The following is a 20,258-nucleotide window of genomic DNA, read 5'->3' as shown; positions in this document are numbered from 1 at the left end:
AGAGAATGCCTTCATGATTTTCACCTTCATTGACATACATACATGTTTCAAATGATTTAGGGTTAAATTTTAGTGAATTATGTGCAGTTTTCATGGGATGAAAGTTCAAGAATTGAAATAATGAAAATTCATTTATTAATTTGTTAAAATTGTTTAATGATATCAGGATAAAGAATGGAATTTGGTATTAACTAACAAAAATATCAATCAAATAAAACTATCCATTGATGGTGGTATTAAACCATTCTCAACTAGAAAATCCAAGGATGAGAAATACCAATTCCAAGTAGAGGGAGTACCAGCAAAGTCTATAGCTAAGACATACAGTGCCTGTAATTAATGGTAGTATTTTCAGCCATAAGGCTAGAATAGATTAAATAATTTAAGAAACATACACAGAAAAATATGAGAAAATGAATACAATATTCAGAAAGTTTACTTAGTGCAAATAGACCCCAAACTCACTAAATTCGCTCAATAAACCAGTTACACTATTGACTAAATAAATACCATAATGTTAACTTTATTGGTACATTGCATCCAACTGTGGAAGTACTCCCAGATGCCTCAAAAGTGTGGCAGTCCAATATATATTAGAATGTACAAAAGGAAAGTGACATCCTAAGAAATTCAAATTCGGGAAATATTTTGTACTAGTGAATCTATCTGTTATTTTTGGTAGATTCTTGTAAATCTATTAGCAAATGATTTCTTTGCACCTCTGTTTCCAAGCCGAGGTTGATGAAATGAAATTATTGAATCATCACTATCATTGATTATCTACGCATGCATATAAAATAGTCTGGAAATCCGCCATGATCTCAACCTTTCAGTAGTCGCGCTAAAATTTAGAACACCAATGATCGCGGCGGACTCCCAGTCTGCATAAAAAACCATCGTATTTTTTATATTGTAAGACAGTTCAAAGAATCAAAAGACCTAATAAAAATATTTAAATACATTAAAAAAGACTAAGAGTCCGTGCGCGACCACTGACATTTTAATATACGCTTTAGGAAAATAACAGCACATTATTAGATGACTAACTAACAGAGCTATCTAGTATATAATCTTTGCTATCGACTATACTCCAACCAGGTGTCTCTAAATAATGTATTTATTGACAGTAGAATAGAAATTACTTCAATTGAATTTGATATTTTGAAATATACATATCTATCTGAGAGAACAACAGTACAATAAATCCATTTATCATCATAAAGACTAAAAACTAGTCAATAAACACTATATATATTTCATTTATAGTAAACCTCTAAAGGGGCTCTTTCTTCTTCTTTTTTTCCCTCCACTTTTAGAGTACTTAGCCACTATACTAATAATTCTTTCAACAATCGTTAGATTATTGAATTTACATTGGTGGATTTTCTAATGTGACATTTTTGAGTAAATTTCAGCAGACTTCAGTTGAAATATTTTTTTTAATTAGACTTTTTCACCAAGTCGCCGTAATGTAAGCCTAGACTACCAAAGATGTGGGCTCCACCTATTGCGGACATTACCATTGCAATGCAATTTTACAGTGGTCATCACAGAATATACCCTAATTGGGTATGTTTTGTGATGAACATTAGAGATCTATCATATGTCACCATGACAGTTGTATTATGTCAATATCAGGTGCTGTTAGTGTCAGCTGACTTTTTGGTCCATTCATATATTATTACATCTGGAGCATATATTTTGTAATTTACTTCTAAAACATGGCTTCAAAGGATAGGTTATTAATCTTCCCTTCAAGAGGGTAAGTATATATATATACGCATTCCATTTTTCATTAAAAAACAAAATGTATTGAACTATTTTTGCCTTTTGGGAGTGACCATTTTTTTCTCTAATTTACAGAGCTCAAATGTTAATGAAGGGGCGTCTAAAGGGTGCCCAGAAAGGCCACAGTTTATTAAAGAAAAAAGCAGATGCTTTGCAGATGCGATTTAGAATGATTTTGAATAAAATCATTGAGGTAAGTTTAATATTGCAGATATCTTGAGTTTTGACAATTATAAATGTCTTTCAAAACAATTTGAATCTAATGAAGGTACTACAAGTAATTTCTGAATCAAGTTCACAAACTCATTTTTCCCAAAATGAATAAAATAATTAAGAACAAGTTGAACTTTCTATCAGTTTATTGCAAAGGAAAAATTTGTTTACTAATTTTTTTTTCTAATGAACAGACCAAAACTCTTATGGGAGAAGTTATGAAAGAAGCAGCGTTTTCCCTGGCCGAGGCAAAGTTTGCAACAGGTGATTTCAATCAAGTTGTCCTTCAGAATGTTACCAAGGCTCAGATCAAAATAAGAACTAAAAAAGACAATGTAGCAGGTAAGAACATTTTAATTTATATGTTCAATATATTGAATGTAATAATTTTTGAAATACTTGTTGTTACAACATTTCAAAATTCATATTTTGCTTAGGTACAGTACTAGAGGAAAGTTTCTATTTTGATTACTGTTATAAATTGTAAAAGGTCAACTGACTAGCATTGCATAAGCATGATAATGAATTAATGTAAATATATAATTACGAAATTTTTCACTATATACATTAACAATCTGTTTCAGGTGTTACTTTACCAGTATTTGAATGTTATCAAGATGGTACTGATACTTATGAACTTGCTGGTTTGGCTAGAGGTGGTCAACAGCTGACCAAATTAAAAAAGAACTATCAAAGTGCTGTGAAACTTTTGGTTGAATTAGCTTCTTTGCAAACTTCTTTTGTAACTTTGGATGAAGTAATTAAAATCACCAATAGAAGAGTAAATGCTATTGAGCATGGTGTGTATTAACACTTAAAATACTAATTTATTGCATACTGTGACATAATCATTTAAATATATTTAACTTAATTTAGTATCTATATAACAAAACAAGACGAATTTTTATTCCAAACTGTTTAGCTGCTACATATCATAGTTTATCTAAAAGGACTATTCAAATATACTCAACAATATTGAGGTTCAACAGAATTATTTCATTCCATAGTAAAATTGTTTATTTTAGTTAACAATTTAGCTTAATTATGTAAAAGGCAAATTGGCCTCTAATTATTCGATTTAGGATGGGGAGGTCCTGATAATTTTGAGCATATCTGGCTAGTACCTTGTTTTATGTTGATAATATCTAATAGTATACTGAAGTTACTTTAGTTATTTTGTATTGTATTTGGAAATATTCCATCTTTATTTAATATATTTGTTAGACCTAAAGAAAATTTCAGCTTTATTTGTTATAATTTTGTAGTTTATTATTTTCTCTAGTTCCTTCTTTTGATTAGTGATTAATGTTTTATGTCAAGTGATTCCCCCTAATTTTATAATAATTTTGTGTGTTTCTATTCCAGTTATCATTCCAAGAATTGAACGCACTTTGGCCTATATAATTTCCGAACTTGACGAATTGGAAAGAGAAGAGTTTTACAGGCTGAAGAAAATTCAAGATAAAAAGAAAATTCATAAAGCTAAAGTAGAGAAACAGAAACAAGCACTTCTGGAAGCTGGATTACTCAAAGAATCGCAACCTGGCAACTTGTTGGATGAAGGGGACGAGGATCTACTTTTTTAAACTCCTTTAGCTTTAATACAACTTTAATAATATATATATATATATATATATATATATATATATATATATATATATATATATATATATATATATATATATATATATATATATATATATATGAGTAAATATTTTATTTACATCTTTTAGATGCAGTCTGTAATAGTTATTTTTCGCATTTAACCTGTAACCTGTTGACATTAAACTTTATGATTTTGATCAAACTACTTTTTTATGGAGTTACTTGTGAAAAATAATCTTATTTTTAACAGAAAATGTATATTCCATCATAGTATTATTGAGTTTTAAATAATTGTCTTAATAATTCAAGTTTGTAGATATATTCATAACATGCTGCATTTAGCAAATTTAATCTATAGTAATAAATTTTGTTGGAGTTATCGATGGATTTTGATTTCCAGTTATAAAGATAAATATTTAATAGTTTATTTGGTTCTTGTATCATTATGGAAAATATTCTGGTGAAGATAAATATGTGTTAAAATGAGTTCTTAAATGAGGAGAAAAATTGAATCAACATAGTAGAGGATGTCAAATTACATTAAAATACAATCAAAAAATACTAAAAAGAGAGAGCAACTGAATATTTGCATTTAATCATATATAGATATATTTCTTAACCTCACATTTTCACATGTTTGTACTTTTACTTTGGCTTTTCCAAATTCACTTCCATATTCATTATTTTCAATTGATATCTGTGCCTTCCTGTTTCTTTCGTGTTTCCACTTTTCTCAATAAAAATTATAGTTGTGGTATAGTTAAAGTATTGTGAAGTTTTTTTGAGAATGATATTTGGGAAGAAAGTTGCCACAATTATATATTTGGTACACGTTTATTTTTTTATTTTAGGATGAAAGATATTTACTGAAAATGAACTTAGCTGCTTTTTGAGGCATGGAAATAGACTATTTTCCTGTTATCGAGAATTGTAACTTTAACTTCTGTATCAAAAGAGGATTGCGTCTCTATTAGGGTATTGGTGAAATTAATTTGTTGAATGGCTATACCAAATGCTTACCAATACTTCAATAAATAAAAATATGGATAATTCTAAATAGGTGTTTGCTACTGCTGCATATGTGTTAAGAATAAAAACTTCAAAATAACAGTAATAAACATTTAATGATTATCCACTTAATTATGTACAGTCAGTTTTAAGAAAATTTTTCATTCTGAAAAATATCTCAACTATGAATAAATAGGTTTTATGTATTCAGTGATGTTTTTTCAAAACAGTAAAAACACATGAATACTTACATATTTTAAATGTACTTTTTGTATGAACATAAAATATATAATTATTTAACAGAAGTTGAATACCTAAGTGTCGTGTTTTACAAAGTCATTGTAAGTATATAGTACGAAATCCAAGAATGTCGAGCCTTTCCGATTTTGTACTCAGTAAATAGTATATTCTGCAAGAAGCCCAATAGAAAAAATTATAACCTTAAAGCATTGTGATTTGCTGGGGAGACTCAACGACATTGCCAAAATTCTCAAATTTTTACTCGGATCGTCTTGTATGCTACGTTTTAGAATCAATTCAGAATTTCGCACTTTTGCTAATTCTAGTCGATGGATGTGAAATGAGCTCATAATTTTAACATGACGTTCTCTCAATTACAAATACGCCTTTCTAATGGCTCCTAATATAATTTATTGAGACAGAGTTTCCTGAATTTCTCATATTAATCACATTATTATTGACTACATTTCACATGTTAATCAAAGTATTGTGTACCATTAGTTTAGATGATATAATTGTTACGATTTTATAATATTTCTGATGTCCTCGAACAGTCAGAGCTTTTAATGAGTCAAAATTAGATTTAAAAATAAAAAATAAACAAAATAATAGATCTAATTAAGTGTTGTGTTGAAAATTATTATTAAATTGAAATAATTGAAATTATCAGCATTAAATGCAAGCTTCCAAATTATGTTATAGCTTCAACATGAAGTTTGTTATGCCTGCTCAGAATTTGAGGCGAAGTCTTTAGGAAAGCATAATGAAAAGATCTATAATAAAGAAAGAATAGAGGGATTGAATGTTTCCAAAAAATTTGTTGAGTTTGTTGCACGAACTAGATGTTCCCGTAATTTTAAGCGATTGCTTAAAATTTTAACATTCACACTTTCTTTTTGTACTAATTTAAAGTCACCTCTCTGGCAATTCCATCCAATGGATGTCGATAAATCAAAATGAAGTTTCTAGTTAAAAACTAAAAAAGACTAAGACTCTGAATATATTCTGATAATCAGTTTTCATATAAACGTTTCAATTTATAGAATAGATAAAAACTTTTTACTAACATGATCCTTAGATAATCTTATGAAAGATAATATGTTTACATAGGCATTGCTGCCTCACGCTCGTTTTTAGTACAATAGGTATATTATAGAATTATATGTGATTATTTTAAAATTCTCGTAGATTAAAAGTTTCTGTGGTTTTTAAAGAGCTATCGAGTAAGTTTCGTCAAATTCAGAGAAGTTGGATTGAACTTGAAATGACCCTAATATGTTACACATTTTCCTGAACTAATAGATCCCTCGGTATACATTCAGTTTTCCGTTTACTTTTATTTACTTTCGCTAAAATAGCTATCATAACAATTATCAATAAACAAGCCCCAACAATCAGTATAATACCCATTGAGGATAACGAAGACACTTCCATTAATTTTATTTTGAGAATACTGTCACAGCTTCTCCAGCTCACCCAAGTGTTGTTCCATAATAATGGATCAGCATTTGGATCTGCTGGTTTGTTCCCAGGAGGCAAAGCAGTTTTTCTGTATTCTAGATTAAGGTATTCTAAATTTCTAAGCACATTAGGCCTGGTTGAAGCTAAGTTAATCCTTTCACAAGGGTCATCCCTGATGTTGAATAAACATGGAGATTGAAGAGGATTACATTTCGTTTCTTCAAGTTGGTCAGGATCTGGCGGTGCACATTTGATCGTAGCATCCTTTCTCAATTTTTTTATCAGAGTTTTGTCTACTGGTTTCAAGTTTCTGGTAGGATTTTTCGAATATTTATCTTGTATTTGTTCATAGGTTATTAGCCCTAGAAAATAAATATTATTCAAAGTTATATCCAGCTTATCAATTATAAATTAAGTCTTACAATTGAGGTGCAATTAATCATTATACTTTATATTTGAAATGTTACTAAGGATTTAGATACCTGTAAGTGCTGTTGCGGTTTTAGATGTCAAAATCTGTTCTATATCGTAGAAATAGTCCACGGATGTCCCGTTGTTTCCATACCATATATCCATTTGTCCTTGAGTAGCAGAGCCGTATATATATTTCCAATCTCCTTGCCTAACCCCTCCATATTTAAATATGTCGTCAATGTTGTAAACAAATTCAGTTCTTGGACTTTCTGTACCCATTGAAATAGAATCCCACATATCCATACCATCTAAATTTTTGGGAAGGGTAGTCATATTTAACCCTAAAAGAAAAAAAGTGTCTTCTTACTGAGTATAATTTAGGTTGAACAATAATAAATAAGTAGGTTTATTCCTTTATTTGCAATGAAATATTCTGGCAAACGGTCATAACATAATATTTTAAGAACAGTGGCATAGCGTGTACAAATATAAACGTGGTCGAAGTCTCATCAGCGAGTACTCTTTTCTTTGTACCCAGTATATCTATCATGCTCTAATATTACATCTTTAGTCTCAAAAAATATGAATGCGCAGTGAGAGAATAACAAAAATATCTAAATCATTTAGATTTTATTTTATAATGTGATTCAATTTTCTACAAAAAGTAATATTCTTAGGCTTTTTGCTTTGCTCAAGTTGTTTAATTAGGATTTGTTACAAAGCATTGCAGCTAAATCTATTTCGATTGCGAGTATTGCTCAACCGGACAGTTGATTCTGATTCGTATTGTTTCGTAAGTAGTTTTTAATATGTACCTGTGGAAGCGTAAGTCTAATAGTAATATGAATATTAGGATAGACTTCTCCCAGTTTATTACTAATTATGTATTTAGATTAAGCACTAAAAATTGGAACTCTTCGTAAAACTCATAAGGTTTTATGTTTTTACTTTCTCCATCTGGAAGTACTACCCACAAATCATTTAAGTGCTCTAATAGATTGTTTTTGACATTTATAAATTATATATGTTTAGCCATAAATTAGTACAGAAATATTCAATACACACTACTTTCAATGACTTTTGTATGATCTGTACATTTAATATGAAATTGGTATACGTAGTACCAATTTAATGAAAGTAGTAAAATTAAATAGAAGTAAACTATAGCATTTACAATGAAACTATGATAAATGTGAGCAAGATTCGAACAAGCATCAGAGAACGAATAATTCATAGACAAACTTTTTTATAAACGACTCACGTATTCAGTCACCGCGCCAAGTTTGAATAACCGAAAGGCCACCGTGTAAAATGGAAGTTATGTTTTGTTATCTATTTTAGGTAAATACAAAACGATATTTATATTTTGCTATTTTACCAATACCATTATTTTACCATGACCAATATTATTTAGAATTTTATTTAATTAAAAATAAACTGGGATTCTAAGTCTGATGGCTCCTTCAAGCACTAGGCCGTAGACGAGAGCCCAAATTATCCATACTTAGATACGCCACTGCTCATAAAGTATTTTATTATTGTAGACATATGTCATTATACAGAATGTTTGTAGTATTCAGACGATCATAATATTTTTCCGTTTTATGGAAAATTGTTAAAATATACTTTATTTCTAGTTTGTAAAAGCCCATTCGGTGTACCCATATAAACACTAATCTCGATTATTATTTGGTAGTGGAGTCCATCCTATTTTTGGTCATAAAATATCGGAAAATTAATATTTTCAATATATATATTTTTTTAATTTTTTTGGCGCATTTATGAAAAACATGATCAATTTTATATCAAAATTTCAACATTTTTTTGTCCAATAAAAAATCCAAAAACCATAAATTCTCCGATATATCTCCGAAACTATCGTTTGAAATCAAATATAAATAGATTACATAAATAGATTACTACAATATTATTCACAATTCAATTTACCTGCAATTGAACAAAATGTTGGGAGCCAATCTGAAATATGCATTAGTTGATTAGAAACTCGTTGAGGTTTTTTAATAAGCGGGCTCCATATGGCAGCTATGTTTCTATGACCACCTTCCCATATTGAGTTCTTGGTCTACAAAATTGTCAACTTTGGGTTTCAGTAATTCGAAAATTGTACCATTAAATATATATAAATCACATAAATCTTTTGGTTCTCAACAACTAGAAAAGATTTAGAATTTATGTTCGATTAGAGCGTGTTGCTAAAGTTCATAATTCCATTTCAACTACATACTTAGAATAAAACAATTGGCGGAATGTCGTTTAGAGATATTACAACTACTGCAAAATTTGTCCTGGTATCGAGCTTTTGTTTATACCATTCTCATTGTCTCATATAATAATTAATTTAATAACTAACATGGTAAACAAATTGAGCTTACCCCTCTAAATGGATAATTAGATCCGTGGTTTGCATGAATACCCATTGGTTGAGCACCATTATCAGATATGAAAAGGATTACGGAATTTTGTAGCATTTGTTTGTCACGAAGAGCTCCTACTATAGCGCCAACGCTTTTGTCTAACATTGATACCATTGCTTAAATAAATTTACCAATTAAAATATTTAATGTCTAGAAAAATTACAAAATGTATTCTAATGCACTCAATTACAGAATATTACAAAAATATGATAAGACGAGTAGTATATAATTGAAATGTTCATGAAGTAAATCCAAGTAAAACTATCAATTTCACTTGTTTGGCATTTCAATAGAATCAATTGACAAATGTAACCTCCAACCGATGCCGAAGATATTTTTTTCAGTGTGTGAATTTTTAATTTTCCACAATTGATTATTGTTCCGTATTGATGTTCCTTGTTTGATAAGAATAAATACAATGGCGGTTTGACGGGAGCGTGATTGTTCAATCAAGAAGTTACTTTACAGTAAGAAATAATATATTATTTTTTAACTCTAAATACTATGCAAAATACACGTTTGTTTCTGCCATTACCTATTGTCTGAAATGGCTTGCAACAAAGCTATTTTTTTAGTTTGGTGGATATGGTGGATTAGGTAATATAAATATAAATCATAACCTAATTCTGCAACATTTACTGGAGCAAAATACGTTACTTTAACAAATGCGGTTGTTTTTCGTTATTAAAACGTGTCAGCAAAGCAGCATACAGGGTGTTTCCAAAAAAGGTTATCCTGTCTTAAGGATAGATAGAAAACTGAAAAATATTTCGGTTTTGCTCATTAAAAAATTTTCGTAACGCCATCCGTATTCAAGATAAAGGGTGTTGAAGAAAAAAAGATTTTTCCGCAACATCTGGCAACATTGTATTGAAATTTATATGTATAATAAATCTAATATTGAAAAAGTTGTGTTCACTACTATTTGGCACGAAGCGTGTAATAAGCACCCTCTATGAGCGTTGGACATTAAAACAAATTCATTGGATGTATCAGCTTTCCAAATATATTCGTATAAAATTTCAATACAATGTAGCCAGTAGTTGCGGCAAAATCGTAAAAAATGTGTATATATATTTTTTTTAAACGCCCTCTATCTTGAATACGGATGGCGTTCTCTATTATTCTCCATTATTCTCAAAAATATCAATGACAGGACAAAAAGTCTATCGACGTTTACCTTCGGTCTCTGAAGATGCTACCTCCAATTCAGTAAAACTTTTAAAAATTATCAAGTAGTCGATTATTAAAAAAATGAATGAATTATTGTTTGACATAGTTGTAAAAGATTTTGTTATGGTTCATTGACCTATTCTCGCCAATCCTTTGTCATGGTAATATAACAATAATGTTTTTGTATTATTTATGTCAATAAATATTGTGGTGGTTATCTTAACCCAATTAATATGATTAAAAATAATCATTTCGACTTTCATGATTATTTTATTATTCTGATATATTATGCAGTTTTTTCCAATTTAAACAAATGTTTCTATTGGAAATATTTATACGTTTTGAAGTCTACATATTCAAACTAAATTTTGACCGTTTCTCGGAAGACAAAACAGTTTTTCCGACTATATGACTTTATTCCCGGGCTACGCAATTTTCTGTGAAAAACATTTAAAAGGAGACATACCTAACTATGTGTCGGAAAAGATGTTATGAACTTCTTGAAATATTGTGGTAACAATTCTACTTTGTATTAAAAAAATTCGAAAACATTTTGCGTTATTATAAATTTAAACCTTTCATCCATAAAAACTGACTGGTGTAAATTACCGGAAAAAAAATTATTTTATCACCTGCGTAAATACGTCTTTCTGGATCTTTGATGTGTGCAAATTGAGCAATTTCTTCATCAGGTGCTTGTAACGGATTATCAGCGTTTCCTGAGTGAGGAGCCAAGTGAGCCATGTACATAAACATGGGGTTTGTGGTATCATGTTCGTGTATTAACCTTACTGCTTCCTGTGTGAATAAAGTTGTACTATATTTGCCTTTGGTATTGTAATCCACTTCCAAATTTCTTCTCATATCATAACCAACCATTTTATGAGAGTACTAAAAGAATGTGGTTAGAAATAACTGGAATTAGTTGTTATGATAATGAATAAGTATATACTTACAGTTCCATATGTCATGTGGGTATAATAATCATGAAGTCCTTGATAATATCCATAGTGAGTATCAAAACCTCTGAATGTAGGGGTATACTCTTTTTCGAAGAAGCCCAAATGCCATTTTCCAATAGCATGAGTAGAGTATCCATTTTTTTTCAAAAGTTGTGGAATAATTGTTTCATTTAAAGGCATTCCCCATGGCTCTGGTTCCAAGATTACTAGATGCTGCATACCTGAAGTAAGGATAACTGTAAAACAATCTATTTGTCTGTTTAAAATCAATAATTAATAAGTAATTATATCGAGTCCGGCTCTGGACGTATTCACACTGTTCTTCCAGCTCGGTATTATTGAAGTCAAAAGTTACTACCGAAGCAAAAGTTATTTTTGAAATTTGTACCATTAGAGAGGTAAAAGACGAGACAATCCAAACCCAAAAGTAGTAAGTTGAAAATTTGTTTACATCAATTACCAATTGTAAAATTCATCAATTAAATCTGATACGAGCAAAAACTGATAGGTCAAAATAAAAACCGGTTCAAGTGAGCGGTCTTATCGCCAAAACAAATGGAGGCAGGACCGCATTCAGGACAACTTACCTATATTTTGTATTAATCCATAACAATGTCTACCTCAAACCAGGGGGTTTCTGACTAAAGGAACCCCCAAAGCTCTCACCAATCTCAGCATCCACAGACATAATCTCAATCAGAATATGTTGAAGAAGCAATACTCAGCAGTATTAAACCAACCAGCCACAACATCTTTTCCAGAAAAAAGCCATAATATTCAATGCTATTAATATTCTATTCTAGCTATTAGTTCACTTATCGGCCCAAAAATGTCATCTTCTGCTGAAAAATATCCAACAACAGAGTGTGCTTGTACCTATCAAGTCCAGAAATTGTCGATCTGTTTCTGAATGAACATGGGCATATCATTGTCAATAATGAAATTCTGGGAGCACGAAAATTAATAACTCCTTCCAAGCGACTAGTTATGTCGAATGCTAGCCCAAATATTCAAGCTGATCCTTCGGATAAATATACCAGATCCCCAATACTCCCAAATCCTTAGTTTCGTAGATAAGGTTATGTATCACCTACAGATCAAATTACAATTCCTGATTCGATGCTGGTAACACATGATAATAACCAGTAACGCATATTCCTGTCACGGATGCAAACAACTGGGCCACATAGCATCGCAATGCCCAACGGTTCAAACTGAATTACGCCCACGAGAAGATAATAACATTCCAAGTCAAGAAGTCTTAGCTCCTAATGACCAGGCTCATTCCAACCTACAGAACAGTAGTGCCACTATCGAAATTGAAATTCCACAACAGTCAAACAAAAGAAGTTTAGCAGAAATCCAAACTCCTCCACCAAACAATGAAGATGACTGCCAATTAAAGTTTGATGATTTCCGCAAAAACGAAAACACCAACACAAAAAGAACCTCGAGCAAGTGAGTCGAGAGAAGACCTATCATCCATAGAGAAAGTAATGCTTCCGACTAAAGAATTTATTGAGGAAAGTAGAGAATCGATGGTACTCACATACCAAAAATTGAGACTTTCTGGCAAATGTACAAGGATCCAGCGATCCTCTGAGTGTATCAAAACAATATACAGTTGACACAATATACAGTTGACACACATGCACTCATCAATATGATTACCAAGGTCTACCCGTACTTTACAGAAAGAAGAATCAAGACGAAATGCACCAAATTGAAAAAACGAGTGATGAGACAACTACTAATGATTCAGAATCCTCCATTATCCACTCTTTTGGATACAGATAGTGATATCTCATCCCAGGATACATTCTAGACCTTACTATTTACCAATTTCTATATTCTTCCTTTTCCCTTCCCTCTTTCTCGAAGACATGTTTATTTTACAATGGAACCTAAATGGATTCCATACTCAATTGGAATGCTGAAATTACTCCAACTACTGAATATCAACCCATTGTAATATGCCGTCAATACCTCGTTTTACAAAAACAGAATAGAACAAAACAGGGCTAGCGGAGGCGTTGCCACATATGTACACAACTCGCGAAAGAAATCACAATTGATACCATGCTTGAAGCAAAAGTCATAGAGATAAGTATGCCGGAGAAATTGTACATTTGCAATATCTATATCCCGCCAAACCGAGACATTAATTACAATGAGCTTAATGACCTCATTCAACAAATCACAAAACCCAGAATAATTGTCGGGAATCTCAATTGTCACAATGTGATGTGGGCATGTCAGGCAACAAATGTAAAGGGTAGAATCTTAGAACAAATCCTAGAAGACCATCATCTTGTGATCTTGAATAATAAATATAGAGAAGACAAGAGAAAATTCGAAGCCTCTCCCAAAGTGGAATCTCAGAAAGCCAACTGGAACTTGTTTGAGAACGAAATACAGTCTAAGGTTATCTCTCCAAATATTCGATGATTTGAATGAATCAGTGAAGGTATTCACAAAAATAATAATTGATGCAGCTGAAGTGGCAATGGGAAAAAAAACCATAGGCGCAAAACCCCTGTACCATGGTGGAATACAGAGTGTGAGAGTACAATGAGAGCATCCAAAAAAGCATTCAATAGATACAAGAGACATAGAACAGCAGAAAACCTTGTAGCATTCAAAGAGCTTAGAGCTAAAATGAGATGGACAATGGAAAACAGCAGAAGAGAGTCTTGGAAGAATTACGTATCGACTATAAATTGTTCAACCCCAATTAATGAAGTCTGGAAGAAAAGCCAACGAGTAATGGGCAGAAATACAGACATTGGCATAAAATGTATTATACAACAGGGAGAAGAAATATCCAACATAGAAGAGATATCCAACATATTTGCAAAGTCCTACCAAGAATACGCAAACAACCAAAATTATACGAAGAATTTCAAATATTTTAAGCTACAGAAGAAGCCAAACCCATTGCAATAGTGATGAATGAAAATGATCCAATGAATGTCCCCATTACCATGGAAGAACTCGACGATGCCCTCCAAACATTCAAAAATACAAGCCCAGGACCAGATGATGTACTTATCATTTTCATTCAGAACTTACCACTTAATGCAAAGACTCATCTAGTGGATTTAGAAAACAACGCTCAACAGTAGATAACCTAGTAAATATCGAAAATTATATAAACGAAGGATATGCCAATAAACAAACAAGCATTGCTTCCTTTTTTAATGTGAGAAAAGCATATGATACGGTATGGAGACTAGATATAATAAAGAAACTAGAACTCTGGGGCATAAATGGATACAGGTTGCAGTTCATACACAATTTTTTGAAAGAAAGAGCATTTCGAATAAGAGCCAGACACATACCAACAGGAAAATGGAACCCCACATTGTTTTTAATAGCAATAAACGACATCGTACTGAATAGTCACTCCCCTGTACAGGCCAGGCTCTATGCGGATGATCCAGTTATATACACCAGAGGCAAGAACTTCAGCACCATGCAACAAAACATACAGCAAGCCATAAACAATATCGAGAACTGGCTCAAAAACACAGGTTGAAAACTTAATATTCAAAAAACAGAATGCATTCATTTCTCGAGAAAGTCGGATCCACCTGTCCCCGTACTCAAAATAAGTAATATCGACATACAGTCAGTGAGTGAAATAAAATACCTCAGTTCAACGTTGTTAATATAAATAAAAAAAATCCCTTAATTTCTTTTTTAAAACTTTCAAATTGTTGTATGCATAAATTCACCAGTCATACAAATAATTATATACATTTTTCATTGTGTCAATTATTTAAAGAAAATTTACTTACCTATGTGAATTGGATATTTTCCAGTAAGAAACGAAGCTCGAGAAGGGGTGCATAGTGCTTGAGTATAGTGACTATTCAAGATAACACCGTTGTAAGCAAGAGCGTCTACATTTGGTGTTGGTATTTCATCGCTTCCGTGGAACCCTACATCATTGAAGCCCTTGAATTTGAATGTTGATATAAGATACGAAACAATATAACAGAGAAGACATTTTTATTCTAATATAATTGCATTATCATGTATACCCTCGTTATCTGAAGACGATAACTTGGCCGACAAAGTAATTTTGTCGATGTATATTGAGAATTCATTTGTTGAAAAAACATTTAAAATGCAGTGCTCCTGTTCATGTAACTTTTCAAAACTTTCTACTTTTTTCTAACATAACAATTAAATTTAAAAAAGTTCACAATATCCCAAACATATAGGATGCAATTTTTTATGAATGAAAAAATATCTTACCATGTCATCTGCAATGATAACAATTATATTCGGCTTTTCTTGGGTCATCTCACAAACTTTAACCACAAACAGAAGAAATATATAGAAACTCCATATGTACTCCATCCTCGAAATTATTTTTCGAAATTTCTTTCGTTTAACTCGACATCGGTTACAATACTATATAATACATTAATAAAATTAATTGATTTATTCAATGAAACAGTTAATAATTGAGAGGGAGTCATACAATATTATTCCTACGATCAAGCATGAAATTGATTCATACTTTGGAACTTTTTGATAATTGATTAGTACTCGGACAATAATTAAAAAAAACTGCTCAAGCATATAAATGTGGAATTTTTCAAGGAGAATTTTATCCATTATATACAACTTTACTAAGAATTTGTAGTTTAACTGAAATTATTATCAGGTTACTCGACACACCTATACTGTATATTACAAGGAATTAAATACAATTGGTATTTTCAGGGTGTAACTCTTATTGTATTAAAAAAAGTACTTAGTTTTAATATTCGGTTAATCAATAAATAATAAATAAATACATTATATTACGGTATAAACAAAAGTTGATGTTGGTCTATAAAAATTTTTGACAAACTCGTGTTCGAGCTTAAGTGCAGGTTGTAAAAACGTCAACTCTTACAGATTCCAAATAACCTATTGTAATCGATATATAGCGTGTCTAATTACTAAAATAATTGTACCCTATTTATTTTTTCATAATGTGATAACTTCTTTTAAACATCAAGTATAGCTTTAGCTGTTTCATTTAGGATTCACAATAGTTTTGTTACAACTGATTTGGATGATCGATTCTTGAAGCATTTTAGTCCTCCACTGACCCACTTAAAATAAAAAATTGGATAATCTTATTTTTCAATATAGTCAATATAGTCATTTCATTAAAGTTAACATATTTTCCCAACTGACGCTCTAACATTTCTAATGTGTTTTAAGAAAAAACTGTTCAACCTCCACAAACCACTGATTTACCGCACATATGGCTTTGTTATCCCTTTACAAACTTTTCTTCAAGTCTGTAAGACAGCTGGTAATCGCTGGGAGGTAAATCTGGAGAATATGGTGGGCGCTCAACTAATTCAATGCCTGCGTGAGCTTTAGCGGTTGTTGATATACCGAATCCGTGACTGATGCAAGAGAGCACTTTTGCGCAATTTCCCTCGTTTGTCTAGCGTCTATACATAATAGGTTACAATGTGACATGATGAGAAATAATTACTGCTTTGATTTATAAAAAAGTCATGGGCATAGTAAAGGGTCTTATATATGAAGAAGATTTGGTTTGATTATGGCTTTAATCCGGGAAATTGACATATGGGGTGTGAACAAGAAAAATAATGTTAGCATTTCAAATATTGTAGCAAGTTGCACATGGAAACCTAAAAATTAAATAACATATATGCCGTTTCAACGAAAACATGATCGCTCAGAAATTCAAGAGTGGTCGACCGACAAATTATTTCTTTACACAGTTTTTCAAGTTTTTGGAACAACTGTATAAGAAATAATACAAAAAGCTTAAAATTTCACCAAATTAATTCGAAATGACCTCCGCTGACTCTTAATGAATTAATTGTTCAAAATGACATCCACTGACCTCCATTCAATAATACAATCTACCCCTTAACCATTATCATTCGTCAATAGAAAGAAACTACTTTTTTTCAGAAATATCGCATTTTGCTATGTTTGAAATTAAATATAAAAAAAATTATGATTATCTTATCAAGTACCAATTTCAAGTTGCAAGTTTACCTTTCCTAAAGACTAGTTAGTATACCTTCATTCTCTGAAGGCGACAACTTGGTTATCGGAGCGCGCGTTAGACATTGTACTTGTGAGTGATGGTGTAGGGGTAGTGTAAACAGTATAATCATTATGAATATCACCAACGGCAACGGTTCCAGAAATTCCAACTTAGTTGAGAATTGTCAACGACTGATTAATCAGACACATTATTATCTACGCTCACGAAAATGGTATATTGTAGTGAGGCCAGACTAGGAATTCCTGTGCTAAGGCTACGACAAGAAGATTTAATATCAACCACCCAGAAACAAGTAAGCTACCAAAACAATAAGCAATTGATAGTTGAGTTTCAAGTCACAGTTCAGTTAAAAAAGCGAAGTAAAACATTCAGTCGTAGTGAAACTGTGTGGCGGCATTGGGACATTTACAAATGAAGATTTTATAGGACAATTATCTTTGGTGTATCAGCATCTAGTGTTCATCGAAGATGATCATGATCGACCATTTTAATTTTGTGAAGAATTTGGTGACTTATTAAATAACAACAACAATTATGAAATACGCTTAAGACAGTTTTTGAACAAACGTTTTCCAGGGCTTTGGATTGGCAGAAGGGGTTGATTTGATATGAACTATTTCTCGATTTTTACAGTAAATGTTGCTGAATTCCACAAAGAATAGGTTTTCATGATGTGCTTATAACTTTTTTCTAACTTGAGAAGCTAATCACATGTTATTCACCTAACAAAATGAGTTTGTATGGAAAAAGCCACATTATATTGTTTGTATACATTTTACTATAAAGCAAGGTAATGTCGTGATGTCAGAAGACGTCTGAAAGATTTGATTAGGTAGATTGTCCTGTTCTTTGTGGAAGAGTCCTTGGTTGTTAACAGTATATCGAACACTACTAGTCCGATTAAGCCAACCTGGAACATGATGCAATCTCCACAGGCGGAATTTGAAGTTACAAAGGAAATTCACCGTTAGAATGGTTAGTTACAGTAAGAAATTGAGAAGACGCATTCAGAGTTGGGCGTCGTGTCCCAACCACAACGATAACGCTAACACACAAGCACACACACACACACATCTTTGATTCGCCAATAATTGACAGAACTTGGTTAGAAAATTTTAAGCAACCATAGTATAACCCGGATATTGCATGACCATCATTTGTCTCGGTGTTTGCAAAACTTCTTCTATAAAAAATCTACGTCAAAAATAATCTGAATCACTGAACCATCGAATCTTTATATCTATGAAAATATGAAACTATCCAAAAAATGATAAAAGGTTTTGAATAATAATTGCATAAATGTACTCGAATAACATTGATTTTTAGTAAAGAGCAATTGGATTAAAAAATATATAATAATCGTAAAATATATTTACTATATTAAATTTTGTTTCTTATGTTTTATAAAAAATTTTTTGTTTTTGTTTAATAAAAAATCCTTATATCACTATGACATTAATTTAGTAAATTAGAACGGTTTCTCACCTTTTTGAAGTTGTAGTTTTGTTTTTAGTCCGAAAAAAGATCTAGGAAATAACACAGTTAAACGTTTAAATTTTTCTCCACAACAGAAATTCCAACTTATCAACGTTAGTGTTGCTGGAGTAAACTAGATGTCTTTTAATTATTACTTATCCGCCTTATCGATAAATAAGAAGTGGTAATTATATGATAAATGTAGCTCACAATTTTTACTATCATCACGATATAACCATTACCATTCGCAAGGAATTATAAGTGAAAGATAAAGTCTGTTATAGGGGAAAGCGGGAATATTTGATCCTTGATACATCATCCCTGTTTAACTTTACCGCTATAATATACTACATTGTGTTTCGTTGGTTACACTGGTTGCGTCCTATTCAGTCTAATATATATTAAGTGTATTAGATATTGCTTGCTTTGATTTTAAGACAGTTTTTTGTTTTTCTGGTCCTCGAAGATCTTTTACGGTAAGATTTTATTTCGTAGTCTAAGTATATTGAATCTAGTTTTATGTACCATAGTGGTGTTATGTAGTGTATTACATTTTTTTTGTTATTTACGCATTATTCTTACGTTATATTTTGGTTTATTTTCAATCTAATAATTTGGTGTGGTCTCGTGTTGATCTCATCTGTTAAGAGATATGATTAGGGGATCAAGCCTATAGAGCTACAAATTTTATTTTCTAAATAACTAAATAACAAAAACCCTCGAACGAGGTCGATGTTGAATTTTAACCGATACACCTAAGAAACTAGAATCGGAAGCAGAACAAGGAGATTACGAGATGAAAGCTCCAAGTGTGAAAAAAATTTTATGAAGAAATTTGGGTAAGCAGTTATTATAATTTGACGAGTTGACCCATTTTCAGTTTCAGATAGCGGCAGCACCAAGTTTCTTACAGAAATTCACTCCTAAAGTTGCCGACTTCGTGTTAGTTGAGTTTGAAAAAGAAAAGCATAAAATATTTTGTAGGACAAGTTCATTGAAACTATTTCAAATGCTTCGGAGAGAATAGTAAATTTAAAAAAAAAATAGAGAAATTTCCATTTTTCCATAATTAGTCTCTTACAAGAGACCATAAAAAATTTTACCGGAACCGCAGATTATACGTGAACATACTTTGAAATAACATTTCATCATAATATTTGTATTGGTTAAAACTTTAATAAAAATTATCACATACTTCATCAATGTGATTTTTTTTATTAATTTTCGTATTAAATAATACTTTATCAATAAATAGGGAGAAATGATCTCATCGTGATCAGCTCTCCCTACTATAGAGATTAATTCTTCCTGTTATAGGGATAGTTGATCCCTTTTTCCTCATAACCAATAACCAATTTTTATATAGTACAAATACAATTGTTTACTAGAACTTGGGTGTTACGGGCTAGAGTGAAGTTATTGGTA

At 31.3% G+C, this 20,258-nt stretch overlaps 2 protein-coding genes across 2 annotated transcripts; one reads left to right on the top strand and one right to left on the bottom strand.

Moving 5' to 3' along the window:
- Positions 1 to 1,611: 1,611 nt before the first annotated feature.
- LOC130451316 (V-type proton ATPase subunit D) lies at positions 1,612 to 3,992 on the top strand. The gene is made up of 5 exons (XM_056790263.1): positions 1,612 to 1,762; positions 1,864 to 1,981; positions 2,196 to 2,343; positions 2,586 to 2,801; positions 3,367 to 3,992. The coding sequence occupies exons 1-5, from the start codon at positions 1,722 to 1,724 to the stop codon at positions 3,585 to 3,587; spliced, it is 744 nt and encodes a 247-aa protein (XP_056646241.1). The 5' UTR covers positions 1,612 to 1,721; the 3' UTR covers positions 3,588 to 3,992.
- A 719-nt stretch (positions 3,993 to 4,711) lies between these two features.
- Positions 4,712 to 15,723, bottom strand: LOC130451315 (arylsulfatase B-like). The gene is made up of 8 exons (XM_056790262.1): positions 15,563 to 15,723; positions 15,100 to 15,259; positions 11,294 to 11,520; positions 10,970 to 11,228; positions 9,123 to 9,280; positions 8,677 to 8,812; positions 6,798 to 7,070; positions 4,712 to 6,677 (listed from the first exon to the last, which is right to left on the bottom strand). Exons 1-8 carry the CDS (start codon positions 15,665 to 15,667, stop codon positions 6,133 to 6,135), a joined length of 1,863 nt encoding a protein of 620 aa, XP_056646240.1. The 5' UTR covers positions 15,668 to 15,723; the 3' UTR covers positions 4,712 to 6,132.
- Positions 15,724 to 20,258: the final 4,535 nt, after the last annotated feature.

This window comes from Diorhabda sublineata, chromosome X (genome assembly GCF_026230105.1).
Source record: "Diorhabda sublineata isolate icDioSubl1.1 chromosome X, icDioSubl1.1, whole genome shotgun sequence".
In the NCBI taxonomy this organism is placed as follows: Eukaryota; Metazoa; Arthropoda; class Insecta; order Coleoptera; family Chrysomelidae; genus Diorhabda; species Diorhabda sublineata.
This window is presented reverse-complemented; position numbering and strand designations above follow the sequence as displayed.

Bases quoted from the DNA above. Each gene is read 5' to 3' on its own strand.
- LOC130451316 (XM_056790263.1), top strand. From the start codon at position 1,722: ATGGCTTCAAAGGATAGGTTATTAATCTTCCCTTCAAGAGG. The intron at 1,763-1,863 runs GTAAGTATATAT...TCTAATTTACAG, and splicing joins TTAATCTTCCCTTCAAGAGG to AGCTCAAATGTTAATGAAGG. The intron at 2,344-2,585 runs GTAAGAACATTT...AATCTGTTTCAG, and splicing joins TAAAAAAGACAATGTAGCAG to GTGTTACTTTACCAGTATTT.
- LOC130451315 (XM_056790262.1), bottom strand. From the start codon at position 15,667: ATGGAGTACATATGGAGTTTCTATATATTTCTTCTGTTTGTGGTTAAA. The intron at 11,521-15,099 runs GTAAGTAAATTT...TCCTTACTTCAG, and splicing joins AAAATATCCAATTCACATAG to GTATGCAGCATCTAGTAATC. The intron at 8,813-9,122 runs GTAAGCTCAATT...ACAATTTTGTAG, and splicing joins CTAATTATCCATTTAGAGGG to ACCAAGAACTCAATATGGGA.